This window comes from Tursiops truncatus, chromosome 1 (assembly GCF_011762595.2).
Source record: "Tursiops truncatus isolate mTurTru1 chromosome 1, mTurTru1.mat.Y, whole genome shotgun sequence".
NCBI lineage: Eukaryota > Metazoa > Chordata > Mammalia > Artiodactyla > Delphinidae > Tursiops > Tursiops truncatus.
The window spans coordinates 131,193,100-131,217,767 of record NC_047034.1 but is presented as its reverse complement, the minus strand read 5'-3'; the positions used below and the strand labels follow the sequence as shown (position 1 = coordinate 131,217,767).

At 37.2% G+C, this 24,668-nt stretch overlaps 1 protein-coding gene across 8 annotated transcripts in view; it reads left to right on the top strand.

Annotated features, from left to right (window-relative positions):
• PATJ (PATJ crumbs cell polarity complex component) overlaps window positions 1-24,668 on the top strand; it is a 359,130-nt gene that overhangs the window by 202,768 nt on the left and 131,694 nt on the right. For all 8 annotated transcript variants that reach the window (XM_073789059.1, XM_073789054.1, XM_033865626.2 and 5 more), the window contains one exon: window positions 6,097-6,293. In XM_073789059.1, coding sequence (XP_073645160.1) covers window positions 6,097-6,293 — 197 coding nt within the window. The remainder of the gene's footprint in view (window positions 1-6,096; window positions 6,294-24,668) is intronic.

The following is a 24,668-nucleotide window of genomic DNA, read 5'->3' as shown; positions in this document are numbered from 1 at the left end:
GAAAATTTATTGGACGATTTTAGTGCAGTTTCTGCAACTTAGCAGGTCCCCAATAAATTATTACTGAAACTTCATAACTATTCAAGGATACTCAGCTCTTAGTTGTTCTAGGATTTGCTTCTTTGCTGAGCTCTGTTCTGTTGAGCTTACCCCCTTCTCTTATTTTTTAAAAAAAAAAAAAAAGATAATTTTAAAAGTCAAGGAAAGCTGAATAACCCATGTTTAGGTAAATAAAGTTGGAAGAAGTTGGATGCAGGATTATTGGAAATGTCAGCTAAAATGAGTTTTGAGCATTATGCAGGAGAAGTTATATATGACCAGTAGAATGAGAGTTGGCTAGAATATCTATGATATTCAGTGTAGTTTGCAGACATTAATTGGTTTTCCTGACGACACAGTGAAATGGATGGGTGACTTCAGCTGCTGGTATTTTTCTCATAGTTTTTCTCTCTCTGAATTAGAATTATTGATATGTATGCTTGTCTTCAGTGATAGATTTTAAGGTCCTTGAAAACAAATTCAGTAGTGTGCCCTTCACATCACAAGCCTGACATGCATTTGGATTCAGTCAATATTTGTTAATTGAAAAAATGGGAATATGCCATTGTCATAACAAAACAATTGGCCAGAAAAATAGGGCTGGAGGTTTCAAAAGTTTGGGGTAACAAATCTACAACTTAGTCCCTTGGTGGAATGTTGATAAGGGAACCAATTTTTTGAAGGGTCTTTTAAGCCTATAGATAGGGTCTTGTTTTTGTTTTTTTTTAAATAATTGTCATAAAATATACATAACAAATACACCATTTTAACTACTTTTTTTTTTTTTTCCGTTTTGCGGGCCTCTCACTGTTGTGGCCTCTCCCGTTGCGGAGCACAGGCTCCAGACGCGCAGGCTTAGCTGCCATGGCTCACGGGCCCAGCCACTCCGCGGCATGTGGGATCTTCCCGGACCGGGGCACGTACATGTGTCCCCTGCATCGGCAGGCGGACTCTCAACCACTGCGCCACCAGGGAAGCCCCTTAACTACTTTTAAGCGTACAGTTCAGTGGCATTAAGTACGTTCACATTGTTGTGCAACTGTGACCACCATCCACCTCCAAAACTTTTTCATCTTCCCAAACTGAAACTGTGGAAAGGGTTTTAATTCCACACTTGGCTGGCACACAATTTTAAAGCCACCTCAATGACCTATGAACCATGGGACAATCACTTGAAACAGTGTTGTTGTTCCTTTGCTCCTCAAGAAGTTGTCCTTGGGACTCCTCAATATAAGTAACTCAAAGAAGGGAATCCGGGGAATAATGATGCTAGAGCCCCTTCCTCTCCTGATTCCCACTGGAGGACTGTGTGCCTGCTTCCTTCATGCCATCATGGGGAACCACTGTTTCCTTTCACAAGTCTCAGTTTTCCTCAAGATAGACAAGGTTAAAGAAGAAAAAAGTAGCTTTGTCACCAATTTTAACTTAAAACCTCAATATAACTAAATGATGAAAATGAAATCATGGTTGTGTTGTTCCCCTAACATTTGGACCCTATGTCCTAGGAATTTTTAGTTAACATCCATTTTAAGGTAACAACCTTATTTTACAAATAAGTTAGTAGAGGTTCAGTATTTGGTCCAAGGAACCAGTGGTGTTAAGTGCCTCAGCTAGGACTTGAACCAAATTCTGACCCTTTAGCCCTTGCTGTTTCTATTCAGCCACAAGAATGCATTGATAGAGATTCACCTTTGGTAGCACAGTTTGAGTTGTTCATCATTTGTGATAGAGCCACATTTTACCAAAGGAGGATCCCTCGTGTCATTAATCACTTACATGTCTAAACAGTTGAATGTATAGTTAATGGCCATAAAGGTTATTTTTTTTCTCTGAAGGTTGAACAAGTCAGACACATTTTGGAACCTGGAAGTCTTTTTATATTAATTTAACACTAAAACCTTTCTCAGCTCATTCTTTTTTTCAGTCCCCAGGGGCAGAAGATTGCACTAAATATAATCCTTCATAGCATGTTACCATCACTGGCCATCTGAGAGTCCTTGTTTGGTTTTCTTTGCTCCCTTGTATTCCTGTCTGTTTACACCCAGTATAATTAACCATACTAATGTGTTAAATATTTGTGTTTTTGTATGTGCACTTGCAAAATATGTGTTGTGGTTTTTGTGCAGAATGTTAATTCGCATAAATATTATTACATAATGATGTTGACCCCATACTGTTTTTTCCCCATTTCATTCAGCACTATTTTGAAAATATCTTTATGTTAATACTAACATTAATTTATTATTAACTATTAATTTATGTCAAACACAAGAGAGCTTTAAAGTTATTTTATTTTATTTATTTTTGCGGTACGCGGGCCTCTCACTGTTGCGGCCTCTCCCGCCACGGAGCACAAGCTCTGGACGCGCAGGCTCAGCGGCCATGGCTCACGGGCCCAGCCGCTCCACGGCACGCGGGATCCTCCCGGACTGGGGCACGAACTATGCCCACTGCATCGGCAGGTGGACTCCCAACCACTATGCCACCAGGGAAGCCCTAAAGTTATTTTTTGTCATTATAGTTTTTCATAGTTTTATTGCACTATGTCCAAAGGCACAGCCTGTATGATATTGATTTTTTTGAGACATATTGAAGTTTCTTTTATGATCCAATACACAGTCTGTTTCTGTAATTGTTCTGTGTGTGCCTCCCCCAAAATGTGTACTTTCTGTCTGTCATATGTCACAGTCTCTTACATATAATACCTTGAGCTTATTATGTTGTTAGTCTTCAGTTTCTTTTTTTTTTAATCTTTTGCTGCTTTATTATTTTCTGAGAAGTATGCGTTAAAATTTTGTTTTATTTGTTTCATTAACTGTGGTATCATTTCTTAACCATCTTACCCTATAAATCCTGTAAACAATACAGGTGAAAGTATAACTGCTCTGGTTGAATCTGGGAGAACAGGTCTTAAATCGAGTGTCCCCCCAAGGCCCCATCCCCAGAGTACCTCAAGACACTTCTGCAGAGTCCATAAACTGGAATATTATTTCTTTTTTTTAAAATTTATTTATTTTTGGCTTCATTGGGTCTTTGTTGCTGCATGCGGGCTTTCTCTAGTAGCAGCAAGCGGAGGCTACTCTTCATTGTGTGGGCTTCTCACTGCTGTGGCTTTTCTTGTTGTGGAGCACGGGCTCTAGGTGCGCGGGCTTCAGTAGTTGTGGCACACGGGCTCAGTAGTTGTGGCTCACGGGCTCTAGAGCACAGTCTCAGTAGTTGTGGTGCACAGGCTTAGTTGCTCCATGGCATGTGGGATCTTCCCGGACCAGGGCTCAAACCCATGTCCCCTGCATTGGCAGGCGGATTCTTAACCACTGCACCACCAGGGAAGCCCTGGAATATTATTTCTGTAAACAAACTGTCAATTAATCTTTTAACCTTGTACTCTTATTTCTTGTCACCCACCCACTAACCCAAACAATTTTCCGTTCAAAGCCAGATGGGCTTTCACGTTCTCTTCCTCACCCACCTGCATAGATGCTTTTCCCCTTGTCATTACATCTACCAGGACTCTTCTTCACATAACCAAACTCTGTACCTTATTCAAAACCCTTCTTGTTTATGTAAACAATGAAAACAGTAACTCGAAAAGATATACACAACCCAGTGTTCATAGAAGCATTATTTACAATAGCCAAACAACCTAAGTGTCCATCCATAGATGAATGGGTAAAAGAGGTGTGGTATATATATACACAGTGGAATACTACTCAGCCATAAAAAAGAAGATCTTGCCATTTGTGACAACACAGGTGGACCTGGAAGGTATTACACCAAGTCAGATAGAGAAAGATAAATACTGTATGATTTCCCATAAACGTGGAATCTAAAAAATAAAACAAATGAACAAACTAAATAAAACAGAAGCAGACTCATAGATACAGAGAATAAACTGGTGGTTGCCAGAGGTGGGTGGTGGTTGGGCAAAATAGGTGAAGGGGATTAAGAGGTACAAACTTCCAGTTATAAGTAAGTCATGGGACGCAATGTACAGCATAGGGAATATGGTCAATAATATTGTAATATCTTTGTGTGGTGACAGGTGGTTACCAGACTTATTATGGTGATCAATTTGTAATGTATATAAATGTTGAATCACTGTGTTGTACACCTGAAGCTAATATAATATTGTATGTCAACTATACTTTAATTTAAAAAATAAGAGAAAAAAACATTCTCAAATTCTGCTTCTTCCATAAAATCTCTTCTAGCCATATCAATTCTTAGAACTCTAAAAGCAATTATTTCTAGTGCAATTAATTTAATGTTTATTCACTGACCTAATTCACTAATCATTTAGTATTTATTCAGTGACCAGCACTTGTAGTGGTTGGAATTTCTATTTACATAACTGTAGTTGTTTAATATTTGTTGTATTTGTTTGCTTCCCCTATTTTGCTGTAAAAGCATCTTGAGGGTACCATGTGTTTTGTATGCTCTGTTAAGGTACCCACATAGTGGCTTGTTCTTAGTAGTTGACCAACAAAAATACTTTGAGTTTATTTACTTCAGTGTTGATATGAATAATTTTATTTCTAATTAGAGGACAGTTTTATTACATTGCAAGTTCTTTGTTTTATTGTATTTTGCTAAATGTGTTCTTTATTATTAATAATAAGCATTATCAGTGAAAGTTCTTTAAGCTTCTCTTCAAAATCCTTGTAAAGCCGGCAGATTTAACCTCTTTATAAAATAAGCAGTCATTAAAAAATAAATAAATGAATAAATAAGCAGTCATTTATCATTCTTTCAATATAAATTTATGCATAAAATAGCTTTTATGGGTTTAAATTTATCTCCTCTTATAAGGCATATCTGTTATATCTGGTTATATAAGGTTATATCTGGTAAAGTGATGAAATGGACTAGGCTGTCTTCCTTCCCCTACCCCTTAACACTAATTATTCAAATTAAGTTTTCAACTTGGAAGGTTCCTTCTAAGGACAACGAACTTAAGTCAAGTGTTAGAGCGTAGAGAGTTTCAGGATAGTCACAAGCTACTGCTTGGTTATTCAGCTGATAAGATGATTACATCACACGATGGATTAGTCAGCAAACCTCTGAGCCCTGGCAGCACACCTGGCCTGAGCTGGTGCTGTGTGGGGTACAAGGCATGTCTAAAGCAGTATCATTCCCAACACTGACCTGCCAGTGTGGTTTCGTTGCACAGAATCGACACAAGTGAAGTATAACCAGCCAAATCCTAAAATAGGTAATTTAGAGCATAAAGTGGAGATTGCAAGGTGAGACAGAAGATCAAATAAAAGAATTATAAAATACCTGTAAGTCATGAGCCGTTAAGTTCTTTAACGTGTATTTTATTTAATTTACCCAACTTCCATGAAGTGGGTATTATCATACCCATTTTAAAGAGGAAAAAGTGGAATTCCATAGAGGTAATATAATGTATTAATTATTGGACATTGAGTAAGTGGTAGATTTGTGTATTGAATTCAGATCTGACAAGAAAATCAACATCCTTAGTTCCCCTTGTTTTTACTCACATAACACCCAATATTGTTTTGTACCCTTTGTATACTTTAAAGAAATGTAATTATTTAGAATTAATTGTTGATTTTCTTTCCTACTGGACTGCAAGTCCATGAGAATAGAACCATGTCTGTTTTGTTCAGCACGATATCTCCAAGACCAAACACTTTGCTTGTTAACACAGCTGGTGATCAGTATATATTCTTTGTTTCCCTTTTTCTTTTTTTGGAAGTTGGGGGGTGGCGGGGTAGTGCAGGGAGGCTAGGGTTTCCACCACATTGTGTTGACTCTCTTAGGTAAGAAAATAATATGTAGAAAGTCTAGGCCAGTGTGAACCTGAACAATCAGGGAAGGTTTTATGGGTGAGCCAACCTTGTTAGATGGAGATAAAATAATTTTTAACTGTAACCTATATATAAGACTTTGAATGACCTCAAGTACTTCGCTCTCAAGAAGGGACGGTTCTTTGTAGAGGCATCATCAAAGATGGGGAAATGCCAGTATCTTGCTAATATAGATTCAAGTGCTCTATTTAAATTTTTTTTACCTTTTTTTTTTTTTAAATAGAAAAAATCAGGCAAAGATATGCAGACCTGCCTGGAGAATTGCACATTATTGAACTTGAAAAGGATAAGAATGGACTTGGACTCAGCCTTGCTGGTAACAAAGACAGGTCACGCATGAGCATATTTGTGGTGGGAATTAACCCCGAAGGACCCGCTGCCACGGACGGGCGAATGCATATTGGAGATGAACTGTTGGAGGTGAGGGGCATATATTCTTTTCTTTTTTTTTTTCCTATTAGGCTCATTTGATTCTTCTAATAAAACCTGTCCAGTTACTTTCATTATAATGATCACATAAGGGCAAAATCCATCCATATATTTATATATTCTGTATCTAATATATCCATCCATCTAGGGGCATATATCCTGAGTTTCTGTTCTGGTGAGATGAAGGGGTATAGAGGATATTGTATAGGAAAATGAAGTGAAGGGGAAGAATGTTATAAATTACATTTTCGTCAACTATTTATTATCATTTTCCTAAGCGAGAACAGAAATCATATTGTTGCTTACAGTTGCTGTTTGCTGCTTGAGTAAAAACTAATCTCACAGGGACTTGCCTGGCAGTCCAGTGGTTAAGACTTAATGCTTCCACTGCAGGGAGCACAGGTTCGATCCCTGGTCAGGGAACTGCATGCTGTGTGGCATGGCCAAAAACCAACACAAAACCAAAACAAACAAAAACAAAAAAACTAATCTCACAAAATAATTTAGGGGTCCTTAAGTAAAATCTCATGGAAACACATTAAAAGAATAGGGTTTGTTTTTAAATATAAATTCCAAAAGGTTCAAAACTAATTTGTGATTAATCTGATGTTATTAGTGTTTATCAAAATCCTCTTCAGCTTCTGAATTAACCGTAAGTATGACATTTCTTTTTGTTATTGTTGTCAGTTAGTTTTTTGTGAAGGTGTTATAGCCGACAAAACTTTATGAACTGGTTGTCAAGGATTGGTTAATATCTGTGAAGTTGGTGATGTGGTTAAGGCCACAGGTTAAGGAATAAGATTTCTTGTTTAGGAATAGGAGAAAGATAAGAGAAGTTCAGAAGATGACTGATCCTCTGCTACTGCTCTGGATGAGTTCATCAATAGTCTGAAAAGGTTATCCTCATTTTCTAAGCTTAAAGTCAGGGTTTCTGCTCTGAATTTATCTTAGTTTGATATTTGTTTGCCTGTTCCTCATTCAGCTAACAGTTTTTTGAGCGTCTCTTAAGACTGGACACAAAGAGATGAATACATCCAGTCCCTTCATTCAAATAGCTCACATTCTCGAGGAAGAAAAGAGACATAAAAAGATTGTCGCATAACAAAAATGAAAAAAAAATTATAACAACAATCGTAACAAGAGCAATCTGTACTTGGCACCAGACGTAGCTTTACTGCTGAAGTCACAAAGTAAATGAGGTGCTGGGATTCAGTATCAGGCAGTTTGACTTCTTAGCTCCTTGTTAACCAGTGTGCTCTAAGGCCTCTTGGATAAAATGCTCCAACACTTGGACATTTGGGGGAGCTGAATCACAGAGGTACCGAGTGTCAGACTGCTTAATTAAAATGAGGGCTTTACTAATTTTTCATTTTACAGTTTCCTCTTCAGACTCAGAATAGAATTCATAGTCATCCACAGTGTGACTTGCCTAATAATATCTACAGCTAAAGCTGATCGGACACAACTGTGGCGACACTAGTATCGCCCTCTGTCTTCTAAGCCCCAGTAGTTTCTCCCCATCTAAAACCTGTTTTCACAAAGAAGTCACTTCTGGAATTACTTTTCTTTGCTTGTTCTTTTGTAATATAGCATCATGAAAGGGACCCACATCGGGTAGTAGCACTGATTAGCATAATCATTATGTAAATAAAAATCAAAGGTGACAGTGTGTATTAACCAATATAATTCATTGCTTCACGTTCATTTCCTTTGGCTCATGTTTAGAGATTTCTTCATAAACGAAACTGAAGTGATAGTGGTGGTAATAAGATGAAAGTAGAAGCTAATTTACTGGGTTACTCCTAGCATTTTACCTATGTGCTCGCACATTTGTATTCAGTATTCTTAAGAGCCCTATATGGTATGCACTGTTGTTATCCCCATTCTGTGGATAAGAAAACTGCATAAGTAACTTACAGAAATAAGTTACTAAGAACCCAGGCTTGCCAGGCTCCAAGAACCATGCTCTAGCCACTGAAGTATACCGCGTTCCCCATGGTGCTTCAACCAAACCCAATCTGTTTAGATCCACGAGAATCCTGATTTATGATGCCCTAGGCTTTAGGAAATCATGTATATTAAATCATTCTGTTGTATTATATGTACCTAAACACATACTTCCTGTCTCATGTGGTACATGGAAATGTTCCAAAAGCTATACTTTGGAACATGAAGATTCTAGTTCTATTCTCTCTCTAGTTCTATTCTCTCAAGACTCAAGATGGAATGGCCGATGTGATTCAGACCAACAGGAGAGCTGGTATTTTATTTCTCTGTCTGACATTTTATTAGATAGAGGTAACAGATGAGCTGTGGCTGCACTGAGAGTGTTTTACAGGCCGTACAGAAAAGTCCACACTCTGCAGGGCAGTAAGCACTGGACTAGGAAGACCTACTTTATCTTTTTTTTTTTTCTTTTTGCGGTACGCGGGCCTCTCACTGTTGTGTTGTGGCTTCTCCCACTGCGGAGCACAGGCTCCGGACGCGCAGGCTCAGCGGCCATGGCTCACGGGCCCAGCCGCTCCGCGGCATGTGGGATCCTCCCGGACCGGGGCACGAACCCGTGTCCCCTGCATCGGCAGGCGGACTCTCAACCACTGCGCCACCAGGGAAGCCCCCTACTTTATCTTATCCCAGTTCTTTCAGTTATTAGTTGCATTTCAGAAGGGGCTTAAAGTACATGGCACGTGGTTGACTGTTAATTAGATCACATTTCCTTCCTTAAAGACAGAAACTTTAGGTATTTGTTTTCTAGGCTAGAGGCTAGAAGAGCTCTCCTGACTGAAAAAGAATATTAACATCTTGCTATTTCAGGGCCCTCCTATTCCTTCCTTTGACTTTCTGGATTTGGTCTTTTGTTGCTATTCAGTAACTTCATCTTCGTTCAGAGATGAAAAGAACAAGATTAAATATGGTAATAAGTTAATCGCCCTGCACTCTCCACTGAGTCTCTTATTTAAATAAAATAAAATAAAATATGTTGGAACACAGATTCTAGCATCACAGACCTTTGGCTAGTTATTTATTTTCTCTAACCCTCAGTTACCTCCTTTATCAATTGGACATTTTTCATTTATTCAGCAAGAACTTTACTGTGCATCTGTTGTATAGGAAGAAGTATGTGAACACTGTGCGATTTTTTCATTGGTGAACGAAATCCATGGTCCTTTTCTCATAGAGCTTACAGTCTAGTGATGGTATAGCCTCAACCTCAGAGGGTGTTATGAGAATTAATGAGAGAAGATATGTCAAGTTTTGCCACAGTATCTGGCACCTGGTAATACCATAATGAATTTCAGATGATAATATTTATAAAATAATAAATATTTATTTATATAAATATTTATATAAATATATATATTTATAAAATAATAAATATATATTTATTATATATATAATAAATATAAAAATAAATATAATATATTATATTTATTTATAAATATATATAAATATATATTTATAAAATAATAAATAATTTTCATGTGGATTTGTGTATTTTGGTTCCTTTTAGCTTGTTTATATTAATACATTTGTCTATGAAGGTATGTTCCAGAGGGAAGCCACCTTCTTTTTCTTCCATAGCTCCATGCAGCATCTTGAAAAGCTGAGAGAGTAGAACAGTGCACATACTGAATTCTTATGGAGTTATAAGTCATCTTCTCATATGCTTCTGGCTCTAGGTCAGGGATGAAAGGAAAAAATTCATGTGGGAAATATTTTTCTGGTTTATTTTTAGGGCTGAGAAAAACTTTCAATCATTTCTCTATGATATGTGAAGAATTTGTATATAGCATAATATCAAATCCAGTGTGCTTCTGAACTGAGAATAAGACATTGATTTAACGATGAGTACCAGGAAAGCTGGAAGCAGTGTTACAATAGCTGTTCTTTGGATAAGCAGTGTATTAGATTGCAGAAGGACACTGCATCACGAAGGAGGCATTTACAATGGGCTTTTAGATTATGCTTACGAGATTTCTGGGCTAGAGCAAACCTTTTGTATTTGCTTACCCATTCACACTCCATTTAATTTTGTCAAATGAGGTAAAGTTATCCATGTCTTCATTATTCTTCCAACTCCACCATTTGCTCATGTTGTTTCTCATAATTGCTTTGTTTTTATCATTATGTTATTACTTGCTCACAGCTTCTTTTATTTATAGTTGATCTAACTTCTTTTAGACCCTCAGATGAGGCTAATTTATAGAAAGTAGAAACGAGAATGGTCAAACATACACTGTAGCTTCTCTGAAGTGAGAAACTCTGCATCTCTACTCGAGCCCCATCCGTGACTGATTTTTGGCATGACACCCGCCAGCAGTTTTGTTGCTGTGGGACTGCATCGTTACAGTGCTAGAGCAGTCCGCGAGTTCTGTCGATTTATGGCTCATGTATAAAAGAAATCTTACATTGAGCTCCCAGAAGACAATGTGATTAAATCTCAGCTTCTTTCCCCTTTAGTGTGATGCTGGTGTAGGGGTTCAGAATTAATTTCAAAAGGCATTAGCATATAATTACCATGTAGACTGGAATGATACTTTCAGTAGATTATTGGCTTTCCCTCAGCAATTAGTCCCAGAAAATACACAGGCCTGGGCATGGTGCTTTCATATGAATATAGGATTTATTTATAGTCTTCCCTACAGTGAAAGTGTGGGGATAGAGAGCTGATGGTGCCCTGTGGGGAATTGGTGTGACTTGTCAGGTGACAGAGGCAGCCAGAAGGAACAGTGTGGTGGCACAAGAAGTGCACAGTGGATGGGGCTAGCATGTCTGGCTCCCACACTCTTCAAGACAGAGGAGGAAGTTCGTTCCCTTTATAACATTTACCTGCGGCATAGTCTAAATTAAATCTTGTTAATTTTGCACGTGTATAATAGGTTTATTTAAGAACCATTAAAAATTAAAAGTATGAATACTTTCCATATTTGCCAGGGATAAAGACCTAGAACTACAGGTGAACTCAGATCTTTTTGTCTAGTAATACTTATTTTATAAGAGGAAAAAACTGAAACTGTAAAAATTAAATGACTGACCCAGGTAGCTGTAGCTGCTTTAAGACAAAACTCCTGTCTGAGGGTCCCTACCACCACACCAGTCCCAAAGGTTGAGCCTTCACTCTCTGCTTGTTGCCAGTGAATTATATTTGGAAGACTTAGATGCGATTTAGAAGTACACTACAGTAGTGAATAAATCACCAGCTCTTAGGCATCCATAGATAAGATTCTAATTTACAGTCAAACGTTTCTATCATCTTAGATTGGCTCTTTTAGATTACCAAACATGGATGTAATTTTATAAAGTACGCTTCTTAATGAAGTAATTATTCCCCAAGAGACCTCATGGAATAAAATATTCCATTGTGGAAACACTAGTTTGAGGAGAAGAAAGAACAGTAAAGGATTTCAAAATTGCAATAAAATTATTTTTCCTCTGTTTTATTAACAAAATAGGTTTATAATAGCTAAAAGTGCAAAAATAAATTGATTGACCAAATTTTTTTATTGTGTCCGTGGTGTCAAAACATATCAAATTTTACATTTTAAATAAGTGATTTATTGTATGTCTATTATATCTCAATAAAGCTGCTAAAAAATGAGTTGATCAAACCTGACAAAAACCGTGAGCAGGTCCTGAATATGACCTTCCTATATACAAAGCTAAAGTCACCCCATTTTCTGACTCTCAAAATAGTCTCCAGCCTAATTCACAGCTCTGAAAGTCAAAAGAAGAATGTGGTGCTGGCTGAGTGGTCAGCCTCACACAGAAAACTGTCCTGGGACCCCTGATGTGTATACATTTTTCCTTTCTTCCAAGTGCAGTCTCCCTGGTCATTACAGCATTATAACCAATAGCTGTCTGCATTTTGCTGAATCATCTTCCCTAAGTAATCCATTGCATTACATTCAATTTGAGTTACAAAAAGATGAGATTATTAAAAGAAATCACGGGTAGGGGAGCTCTATTGGGAATTGAGCTAACATTGAACACTTACTATTTGCTAGGCAGTGCTAAATTCTTTACATGCATTCTCTTTTATAACAAAAGTAGGTGCTATTTTAATACCCATTTTACAGATAAGGAAACTGAAACATGAGGGGCAGAATCAACATGTAGACACTGGCTTTTCTGGCTCTAAAGGCTATGTTCTTGAGTTTAGTTCTGGATTGATAATGATTCTCGACAATAACCAGTGAATTTCTCATCATTTTGTAGTTTTGGTAGATTTAGATTAATGTAGTTAATCCAATGCCAGTTTAAAATATCTGAGATAGGACTTGGTGGTGCGGCGGTTAAGACTCCACGTTTCTACTGCAGGGGGCGCGGGTTCGATCCCTGGTCTGGGGAACTAGGATCCCACCTGCCGTGCAGCGCGGCCAAAAGAAAAAAAAGATAAAATAAACAAATAAATTTTCTATTAAAAACTAAAAAAAAAAAAAATCTGAGATCGTTTCTCACAGTGCAATACCCTGTTAGTCTTTTTATCTTCAAATTTAATGCCACTTGGATTCATTAAAAGAAGAATGCAGTCAGTGAAGTTATAGGCATCTCTTAAGAACCAAAGAAGAAGAAGAATGTTTTTTTTGTTTTGAGATTGTTCTTGCCCAAGTTGAGAGCTTTCTCCTTCAGTGCCATTATAGAGTTCAGATTTTATTTCAGGCCGTAGGAAATATTATGGAAAATCTTGCTCATATAGTTTGGCCTGATTCTTTTCTGTGTTTCCCGGAGTGAAGTCTTTGAGCTCTACTCTTGGCCATTTCTGTTTCTGTCTTTGGCTTGTCGGGGGAAGTGTTTTGAATTATTCGGTCACATGTCATTATCTTTATGCTGCTGAAATATTTAGGCTAAAAATCTATTTTTTTACTGATCTTTTGGAGGAATGGCAATCACTTAATTTTTATTATTGCAGTCCTCGTTATTGCTCCCCAAAAGCTTTGTATGGGATCGCTACAGTGAACCACGTTGTCTTAAAATCATGGCGAGAAAGTGGCATGAAAGAGAAAGTAAAAATGAGAATATTCGAAGGAACTCAATTACGGTGGAAGATTATAAAAAAATAGGCATAGGAATGTATGCAGGGGAAGAAACATGCCATTTGGAAGGAATCAGTGGATTTCAGCAGTGCCTCTCAAGACTCTCCTTAATGCAGTTTTCCCTCGGACCCTTACATGACATATTGGGATAGTTGTCCAGGCCTCTGGTCTCTCCTTTTTCCAATTTCTTGCCCACTCCCTTCCAGCCCCACTCATTGTCATACTGAAATGCAGGCTGGAAAGACATGCTCTTCGGTTATGGAAGAGTGTTTCCTTATGTCAGCCTCATCATATAATTTATTTCTGTATTTTGCTTTATTTGCACAATAGAAATTTCTTACAGTCACCATGCAATCTTAAGACACAAAGCCTGAAAGAAAAGTGTTAATGAAATTCTTATTCCAAGTTTGACTTACTAACAGTATCAAACACCTGCTTGAACTCATCACAAACATGGGTCCTGTATGTATGTTTTAATTATAGTTTTTAAGAGACAGGCCTAAAATCAGTAATCCAACCAGAAAAGCAGGTGTTCCACCCAAAGCAGTAAGCATATGCCAATTTCTCATTAAGTCAGGAAAAATTATGCATTACATGTCAACCCCAGACCACACATCAGTTTCCTAAAATGCAACTAAGACACAGCAAAGATATTGTATATAGGTAACACATAATTATGTTAAGATGTAAAGTGTCTAATATTGCTTCAGAATCACAAAATAATATGATGCTAACACACAGTTGCTTTGTATGCAGTAACATGGCTTCTGTTAACTCTGCCAGCATCTAAGCTGGACATCCTCCTTGTTGACACTGAGTTTGTGTCTCAAAATATCTTCCTGTGATCCTGTACTTGAAATACAGCTCTGACCTTTTCCCTCACAATGTTTTGTTTAAAATCTTTTGCTTTGTATTGGGAGTATAGATATAAATTTTTCCTTTATAAGCATTTATTGAAAAATATTGTATTGAGAGAGATGTAGATTCTATGAAGTTTGAGTATTAAAAATCAAAAGGTATGGGAAAATGTTAACTGGGGAGGTATACCCTTATATGTTTTCTGCCCTTTTAAAAAAGCTTTATTATGGAGTTTTTTTTTTAATCTACAAAATAAACAGAATAACATAATGAAATTCTCTTGTTAGCCATCACATTGATCAACAATTACCAATACTGTCATTTGTGTATCACCTGTACCTCCATATACCCACCCCTACTCAGAAAATATTATTTTTATAGTCCTGTGTGTATATGTATGTGTGTTATAATTTACATAAAATGAAATGCACAGATTTTATCTGTACAATTTTGACAACTGTGTACACCTCTATAACCCAAACACCTATCATTTCCATCTCCCCAGAAACTTTTGTGGAGTATCAATTCTTCTCCTCATTTTTAATTATTTGTCTTTTTATAATTGAATTGAATGTAGGAGTTCCTTATATATTCTGGAATATATTCTGGATACTAGTTCTTTATCAGATATATGGTTTATGGATCTTTTCTCAATCTGTGGCTTGCCTACTTATATTCTTAATGGTATCTTTATATGTATAGAAGTTCTTAGTTTTGATAAAATCTTTATTCATTTTTTTCTTTTATAGTTGTTGTCTTAGCTAAGAATCTTTGCCATCCTTCAGGTTGCAACACTATTGTCCTATATAGGCTTTATAATTTTAGCTTTTATATTTAGTTCTATGATTCATCTTGAGTTACTCTGTGTATGTGGTGTGAGATAGGGGATGGGGCTTATTTTTTCCTCAGCTGAATATCCAGTTGTTTCGGCACCATTTGTGAAAGACTTTTCTTTCCCATCGAATTCCTTTGCACCTTTGTCAAGAATGAGATGACCATGTAACTATACGTATATTTTCAGGCTCTTAGTTCTCTTCTATTAATCTGTTTATCATTTATGCCATTACTGCATTGCCTTGATTAAAATGTATCTTTATAGCAAGTCTTTAATTCAGGTTGTGCTAAGTCCTTTGTTCTTTTTTAAAATTTTTTATAGTTGATGTAAAATTATAGTCGATTATAAAATATTACATACGTACAGGTGTACAATATAATGATTCACAGTTTTAAAGGTTATACTCTATAGTTATTATATAAAGTACTGGCTATATTCACTGTGCTGTGTAATATATACTGGTAGCTTATTTTATTTTATTTTTAATTTTTGGCTGCGTTGGGTCCTTGTTGCGCGCAGGCTTTCTCCGGTTGAGGTGAGCAGGGGCTACTCTTCGTTGTGGTGCGCGGGCTTCTCATTACGGTGGCTTCTCTTGTTGCAGAGAACAGGCTCCAGGCACGTGGGCTTCAGTAGTTGTGGCACATAAGCTCTAGAGCGCAGGCTCAGTAGTTGTGGCGCACAGGCTTAGTTGCTCTGCAGCATGTGGGATCCTCCCGGGCCAGGGCTTGAACCCATGTCCCCTGCATCAGCAGGCGGATTCTCAACCACTGCGCCACCAGGGGAGCCCGGTAGCTTATTTTATACCTAATAGTTTGTACCTCTTAATCCCCTATCTCCATATCACCCCTCCCCCTTTCCCTCTCCCCACTGGTAACCACTGGTTTGTTTTCTATATCTGTGAGTGCACTTCTTTTTTGTTATATTTACTAGTTTGTTGTATCCTTTAGATTCCACGTATAAGTGATATCATACCATATTTGTCTCTCTGACTTATTTCACTTAGCATGATACCATCCACATCCATCCATGTTGCTGCAAATGGCAAAATTTCTTTTTTTTATGGTTGAATAGTATTCCATTGTGTATATATACCACATCTTCTTTTCCATTCATCTGTTGATGGACACTTAGGTTGCTTCCATATCTTGGCAATTGTAAATAGTGCTACTATGAACATTCGGGTGTATGTATCTTTTCAGATTAGTGTTGTGTTTCTTTCAGGTATATACCCAGGAGTGGAATTGCTGGGTCATATGGTAATTCTATTTTAAGTTTTTCGAGAAATCTACGTATGATTTTCCATGGTGGCTGCACCAGTTTACATTCCCAACCACGGTATTTGAGGGTTCCATTTTCTCCACATCCTTGCCAGTGTTTGTTATTTGTGTTCTTTTTGATGATAGCCATTCTGACAGATTTGAGGTGATACTTGACTTTGTTGTTTTCTTTTAAATTATTTATTTATTGAATTATTTTTATTGAAGTGTAGTTGATTTACAATATTATGCCAATCTCTGCTGTACAGCAGAGTGACTCAGTTTTACACATAGGTACATTCTTTTTTAAATATTCCTTTCCATTATGGTTTATCCCAAGAGAATGGATATAGTTCCCTGTGCTGTACAGTAGGACAAATGTTGTTTATCCATTTATTATTCTAAATGTAAGAGTTTGCATGTAACAACCCCAAATTCTCAGTCCATCCCTCTCCCTCCCCCACTCCCCTTGGCAACTACAAGTCTGATCTCTATGTCTGTGACTCTGTTTCTGTTTTGTAGATAGGTTCATTCATGTCATATTTTAGATTCCACATTTAAGTGATATCATATGGTATTTGTCTTTCTGTTTCTGACTTACTTTACTTAGTATGATAATCTCTTGTTGCATCCATGTTGCTGCAAATGGCATTACTTTGTAATTTTTTATGGCTGAGTAGTATTCCATTTTATATATATGTGCCACATCTTCTTTATCCATTCATCTGTTGATGGACATTTAGGTTGTTTCCATGTTTTGGCTATTGTGAATAGTACTGCTATGAACATAGGGGTGCATGTGTCTTTTTGAATTATTTCAATAATTTTGTCCATACTTCACTTTGTTCTTATTCATCAAAATTGATTTTGGCTACTCTAGGTCATTTGAATTTCCATATGAATCCTAGAGCCAACTTGTAAATTTTTATTTAAAAAAAAAAGCCAACTAGAATTTTTATTGAGATTATATTGAATCTATAGTTTAATTTAGGAGCACTAGACATCTTAACAATACTGAGTCTTCCAAATTATGAACGTGATATCTCTCCATTTAATTACTTATCTGCAGTGTTGCATAACTTTTGGTGTAGAACCTTTCTATTTTCAGTTAAGTGTATTCTTATGTATTTTATATTCTCCAGTTCTCTTATTGCTAGTACATATATAGAAATACAATTGATTTTCATATATCCGTATATTGACCTTGTATCCTATAATCATGCTTAACTAACTTATTGTAGTAGTTTTTATTGCTATCTTAGCATTTTCTAGAGGTAAACAATCGTGCCATCTGTGTATAGGGAGTGTTATTTCTTCCTTTTCAATCTTTATGATCTTTTATTTTTCCTTCTTTCCTTCCTGCCTGCCTTCATTCCTTTCCCTCCTCCTTCCCCAACCCTTCCTCCTCTTTTTCCTTTTTAAATCACAATTTGACATTTTTTTTTGTCAATTACTTTTTCTGCACCTATTTAACTTATTTGTGCATGTTTTAAAATGATATTTAAATATAACACAAAAGGACACACTTGTGGGATAGTCAAAACTCTTTACCATAATATTCAAAGTCTTTCAAAAGATATCTTTAGGGCTTCCCTGGTGGCGCAGTGGTTGAGAGTCTGCCTGCTGATGCAGGGGGCATGGGTTCGTGCCCCGGTCCGGGAGGATCCCACATGCCGTGGAGCGGCTGGGCCCGTGAGCCATGGCCGCTGAGCCTGCGTGTCCGGAGCCTGTGCTCCGTAACGGGAGAGGCCTGCATACCACAAAAAAAAAAAAAAAAAAAAAGATATCTTTAACCTACCTTTCCAGCTTCTGCCACTACTTCATCATTCTATGATCCCACTACATTGAACCATTTAAATAAGTTCTCAGTACAGATGTGCATTTCTCTCATTCCATTCTTTTGCCCATGTATTTTATTCAGTATACTTTGGCATTTTTAAGACCTAGCTCAACTGTTTTAGCATAAGCTTACAAAATTATTTTTGTTATTATCCTAAATAAAAATCGCCTGCCAATGCAGGGGACACGGGTTCGAGCCCTGGTCCGGAAAGATCCCACATGCCGCGGAGCAACTAAGCCTGCGTGCCACAACTACTGAGCCTGCACTCTAGAGCCCGCGAGCTACAACTATGGAGCCCACGTGCCACAACTACTGAAGCCTGTGCGCCTAGAGCCCATGCTCCACAACAAGAGAAGCCACCACAATGAGAAGCCCGCATACTGCAACAAAGAGTAGCCCCTGCTTGCCACAGCTAGAGGAATCCCGCGCGCAGCAATGAAGACCCAACTCAGCCAAAAATAAATAAATAAAATTTTTAAAAAGAAAAAAAACACCTTTAGATCTGATATCTCTTCTTAATATAGAGGGTTTTTCTTTTAATATTTTTTAACTTTAGGTAATTGGCTTGAAATTCAATGGTAAAGATTACAGAATGGAGAAACAGATATTATTAGTTATTATTTGTTGAAAATGTACTTTTTTTTAAATGAGAGATGGCTTCTAGTACTAGATATATTTTTAAGTAACTCTCTTTCTTGTATAAGTCCCTTAATCTCTGATCATCACTTAACTAGAAGGAGAGTCAATAATATCATCGAGAAACTTTCAAACTTAATGTTTTGTGATTCTGGGATCTAAATTTTTGCTTCTCAAATTTCAGCATATAATTTAGCCTAAGGTATTTCTTATCTCTATTCTGGGGAACATAAAAGCTGTAAATCAAAAAAAAAAAGAAAGCTGTAAATCCCTTCTCAAAAGGTTTGCAAAATAAATCTCCTTAACTATATAAGTTGCTCTCAACTGAGGTTGTGTATCAGAATCATGGGACAGTTTCACCTAAATAACAACCCTTCACCCCAGCCTACTAGATGAGAATCTCTGATGTTGAAGGCCTAGGTGTGCTTTTTGTAAGTTACCTAATTGATATATGGTATAAATGTAATCAGGAGTCTAGATGTGAATTTTTGCTCTTCTTATAGAACACTGACAAAATACCAGGAACCTCTGTAACCTCACTGTAGAAAATATAACCATTTGCTCCTCAGTTCAGATTCCGTACCAGTTGCATGAAATAAAATGGTGTACTCAGTGATGGGACTAGCAATTTCGACAACCAATTCAAGTAGCATTGAATGTGTCCTTGAATCTGCAAAGGACAAAGGAGAGATCCCTACATGGTCCATAGTACTTCCTGCCCTTCATTTTGAGTCTCTGTCTCCATCCATTTACTCTAAATGCCAGGAGAAGCAGGACTGATCTAGACATAGGGGCTGTGGCTGGAAAAATGAAGGCAGGAGAGCTGAAGGCTCAAAATTTTGCACAATATTTAAATATAATTTAAAATTATTTTGACTAAATTTTATTGCCCATCTTTGTTTCTGGCTATGAGTCAAAAGTATTAGGTTAGCAAATATTAAAAAATAGAAAAAACTCTAATGGATTCCCTAACATACTGAGTTGTTGTAAAGGTTTTGCTTCTTATTGTTGTCTTTCTCTTTTTTAACTTATAGAAACTTAACTTTTTGACATGTTTTTAAAGTAACGTGTAATCATAAAAAATTGTAGTTGTACAGGTAAAAGTAATAATCTTCCCTCTTTTTCCTCTGTAATACTACTCCTCCAGAAGAAACCACTGTCAGTTTACCATCCTTCCTACTGGTCTCATGCATGGTCATACACATTTGTGCAAATATAGATTTTATAGTTAATAACCACAAATAGAATCATATTGTACATACCTTTTTTTTTTTTTTTTTTTTTGGCGGTACGCGGCCTCTCACTGTTGTGGCCTCTCCCGTTGCGGAGCACAGGCTCCGGACGCGCAGGCTCAGCGGCCATGGCTCACAGGCCTAGCTGCTCTGCGGCATGTGGGATCTTCCCGGACCGGGGCACGAACCTGTGTCCCCTGCATTGGCAGGCGGACTCTCAACCACCAGGGAAGCCCTACATACCTTTTTTAATGAATGATGTAGCATTTTCCATATCAGTACAAATAATACTATAACATACTGGTGTATATGTCTTTGTGCAATTCCTGTGGCATAAATATATCAAATCATCTTTCTTTAGTGTTATACAAATTTTCCACCCCACTACCAGTATGTGAGAGAGTGTTTCCCACCCCCCAAATCTGGCAAAACATTGAATATAATCAGACCTTAGCCAACCTGCCAGGTGCAGTTTTTTTCATTGAAAAAATTCTTCACACATATATCATACACATAAGGAAGTGACTGAGAAGATAGTCCTATACTCTGGTGAGACAGAGTTTTTAAAGTTGACACTTGAACTGGATTTTTCTAGGCCTTCACCACTGTACAGAGTTTGGAATGAGAATTGGGTGCTGGGAATTATTTTGGACAAGGAGGGAGGTGGTTGGGGATGGCATATGGGTGATTAAGATGAGTATTAAGTAAAGTAGCAGGAGTCCCATGGCATCAAGTTGAATGTACATTTCACCCATACCAAAGGCTGCATCCTCACTAGAAAGAGGCTTTGGGATCGGAAGACTTGAGTTTGGATTCTGAACTCTGCCACTACCTCACCTAGAACCCTTGCACTAGTTACTGAGCTTGTGAGTCTCAGTGTCCTCGTTAAAAAAGTACAGGAGCACCTGTCTTGCCTACCTGTCACACTGAGCAGTGTGACAGTGCTGGACTCTGTATGAGGTATGCTTCAAAAGCGATAAAATGTGTATGATGGAATCCTGCCTCTACAACACTGATTTGCTGATGAGACTTGTGTTTAAAAAACGAAAAAAAAAAAAAAAAGAGACAGAAACTGTGGCTTGAAAGAGGAGAGTTGGGGAGTTTGATAAGGTCCTTTGATGACTGATTTTGTGGCTGTAGACACAGCAAGAAAAATGTTTTGAAGTCAAGAGAAAAAAATTCTGGTAGCAGAGGGAATTGGAGTAGCGTGCTAATCAGATCATTTGTTTGAAAGAAGCAACTATTAATCTGGGTCTTACTAGTCTGGGGGGAAGTCTTGACTCCTAGTATGTATCGATGTTCTTAGAAGAGGAATTCCAGGTCACTATTCACCTGAGATCCTATTTACTTATTTGAGTAACAATACCATTAATAGAGGTAGGCTGTAATGCCTCAACCTCCTAGGAAAGCATGATTCCTCTGCAATATTAATGAGCTGTTCAGAGGTAGATTATACTTATGACTCCATTCACTTATTCCTTTCTATTCCCTGCATGTAATAGGAAACTCCACAGACACCCTATTTCATTTGGCCAAGTGAACCAACCTATAGCAGTTGGGGCTATTTCCACAGAAACACTAAGAATCAGAGCAACATAAGAACATATTTCTCTGCTCACTTCCTTGAAGTTGATATTTTTCAATAGTGTCAGGGTTTAGAATTCAAAGGAATATCTTACTATTTTCCTAATATATCAAATTTGGAGAGATGTGAGCTGCATACTCATACTTTGCCTTCAGAAGGTATTTCAGTTTAATTCATTTTGTTTGAGAGAAAATACATCCCTCACGCTTAAACCTTGTAAATTAATGTGTTCCTTTGGGAACAATGTATTTCACAAGAAATAAATGAAGTTGCAGAAGACCTTATTTCAACACTGTTTATTAAATTTAGTTCTTAAAACCTCTTTTACACAACTATTAAATTATTAGAGGTTGAAGTATATTATTTTGTCTTTCGAGAAAAAAATTAATGTGAAAATTTATCCAGAAATACCTTTTTGTTATAGTGAAATTTTGTTTTCATGTGAGTTTCAGTCATCTTCCCTGTTCCATCTCTGCCTTGGTGCCTCTTTCTTCCCTTCATTTCTCCGATGTGCAGAACTGAAGGCAGAGGTTTGGAAAGTGAGGATTGTTTTTCATGGGGGCTGGTGCCCAAGATATTTGGAAAGGGAAAACATTCTACAAAGTCTTCTTTGAACAGGATCTGGGTATCTTTATTCTGTTAGTCTATACTCTGCCCCCCAAAGCTATACCTGTGGCTCCTAGGAAGAGAGTTGCAGTTTCCTACCTACATATCTTTTTTTTTTAATTTAATTTTATTTATTTTTTTATACAGCAGGTTCTTATTAGTTATCCATTTTATACGTATTAGTGTACACATGTCAATCCCAATCTCCCAGTTCACCACACACACACACACACACACACACACACACACACACACACACCCCACCACTTCCCCCCACCTTGGTGTCCATACGTTTGTTCTCTACATCTGTATCTCAATTTCTGACCTGCAAACCGGTTCATCTGTACTATTTTTCTAGGTTCCACATGTATGCGTTAATATACGATATTTGTTTTTCTCTATCTGACTTACTTCACTCTGTATGACAGTCTCTAGATCCATTCACGTCTCTACAAATGACTCAATTTCATTCCTTTTTATGGCTGAGTAATATTTCATTATATATATGTACCACATCTTCTTTATCCATTCATCTCTCGATGGGCATTTAGGTTGCTTCCATGACCTGGCTATTGTAAATAGTGCTGCAATGAAAATAGGGTGCATGTGTATTTTTGAATTATGGTTTTCTCTGGGTATATGCCCAGTAGTGGGATTGCTGGGTCATATGGTAGTTCTATTTCTAGTTTTTTAAGGAACCTCCGTACTGTTCTCCATAGTGGCTGTATCAATTTACATTCCTACCAACAGTGCAAGAGGGTTCCATTTTCTCCATACCCTCTCCAGTATTTGTTGTCTGTAGATTTTCTGGTGATGCCCATTCTAACTGGTGTGAGGTGATACCTCATTGTAGTTTTGATTTGCATTTCTCTAATAATTAGTGATGTTGAGCAGCTTTTCATGTGCTTCATCACCATCTGTATGTCTTCTTTGGAGAAATGTCTATTTAGGTCTTCTGCCCACTTTTGGATTGGGTTGTTTGTTTTTTTAATATTGAGCTGCATGAACTGTTTATATATTTTGAAGATTACCCCTTTGTTGGTTGATTCATTCGCAAATATTTTCTCCCATTCTGAGGGTTGTCCTTTCGTCTTGTTTATGGTTTCCTTTGCTGTGCAAAAGCTTTGAAGTTTCATTAGGAACCATTTGTTTATTTTTGTTTTTATTTCCATTACTCTAGGAGGTGGATCAGAAAAGATCTTGCTGTCATTTGTGGCAAAGAGTGTTCTTCCTATGTTTTCCTCTAAGAGTTTTATAGTGTCCGGTCTTACATTTAGGTCTCTAATCCATTTTGGGTTTATTTTCGTGTATGGAGTTAGGGAGTGTTCTAATTTCATTCTTTTACATTTAGCTGTCCAGTTTTCCCAGTACCACTTATTGAAGAGACTATCTTTTCTCCATTGTATATCCTTGCCTCCTTTGTCATAGATGAGTTGACCATAGGTGCATGGGTTTATCTCTGGGCTTTCTGTCCTGTTCTTTTGATCTATATTTCTGTTTTTGTGCCAGTACCATATTGTCTTGATTACTGTAGCTTTGTACTATAGTCTGAAGTCAGGGAGTCTGATTCCTCCAGCTCCATTTTTTTCTCTCAAGACCACTTTGGCTATTCAGGGTCTTTTGTGTCTCCATACAAATTTTAAGATTTTTTGTTCTAGTTCTGTAAAAAATGCCATTGGTAATTTGATAGGGATTGCATTGAACGTATTGATGGCTTTGCATAGTATAGTCATTTTCACAATATTGTTTCTTCCAACCCAAGAACATGGTATATCTCTCCATCTGTTGGTATCATCTTTAATTTCTTTCATCAGTGTCTTATAGTTTTCTGCATACAGGTCTTTTGTCTCCCTAGGTAGGTTAATTCCTAAGTATTTTATTCTTTTTGTTGCAGTGGTAAATGGGAGTGTTTCCTTAATTTCTCTTTCAGATTTTTCATTATTAGTCTATAGGAATGCAAGAGATTTCTGTGCATTAATTTTGTATCCTGAAACTTTACCAAATTCATTGATTAGCTCTAGTTTTCTGGTGACATCTTTAGGATTCTCTATGTATAGTATCATGTCATCTGCAAGCAGTGACAGTTTTACTACTTCTTTTCCAGTTTGTATTCCTTTTATTTCTTCTCTGATTGTTGTGGCTAGGACTTCCAAAACTATGTTGAATAAGAGTGGTGAGAGTGGACACCCTTGTCTTGTTCCTGATCTTAGAGGAAATGGTTTCAGTTTTTCACCATTGAGAATGATGTTGACTGTGGGTTTGTCATATATAGCCTTATTATGTTGAGGTAGTTTCCCTCTATGCCCACCTTCTGGAGAGTTTTTATCATAAATGGGTGTAGAATTTTGTCAAAAGCTTTTTCTGCCTCTATTGAGATGATCATATGGTTTTTCTTCTTCAGTTTGTTAATATGGTGTGTCACATTGATTGGTTTGCATATATTGAAGAATCCCTACATCCCTGGCATAAATCCCACTTGATCAT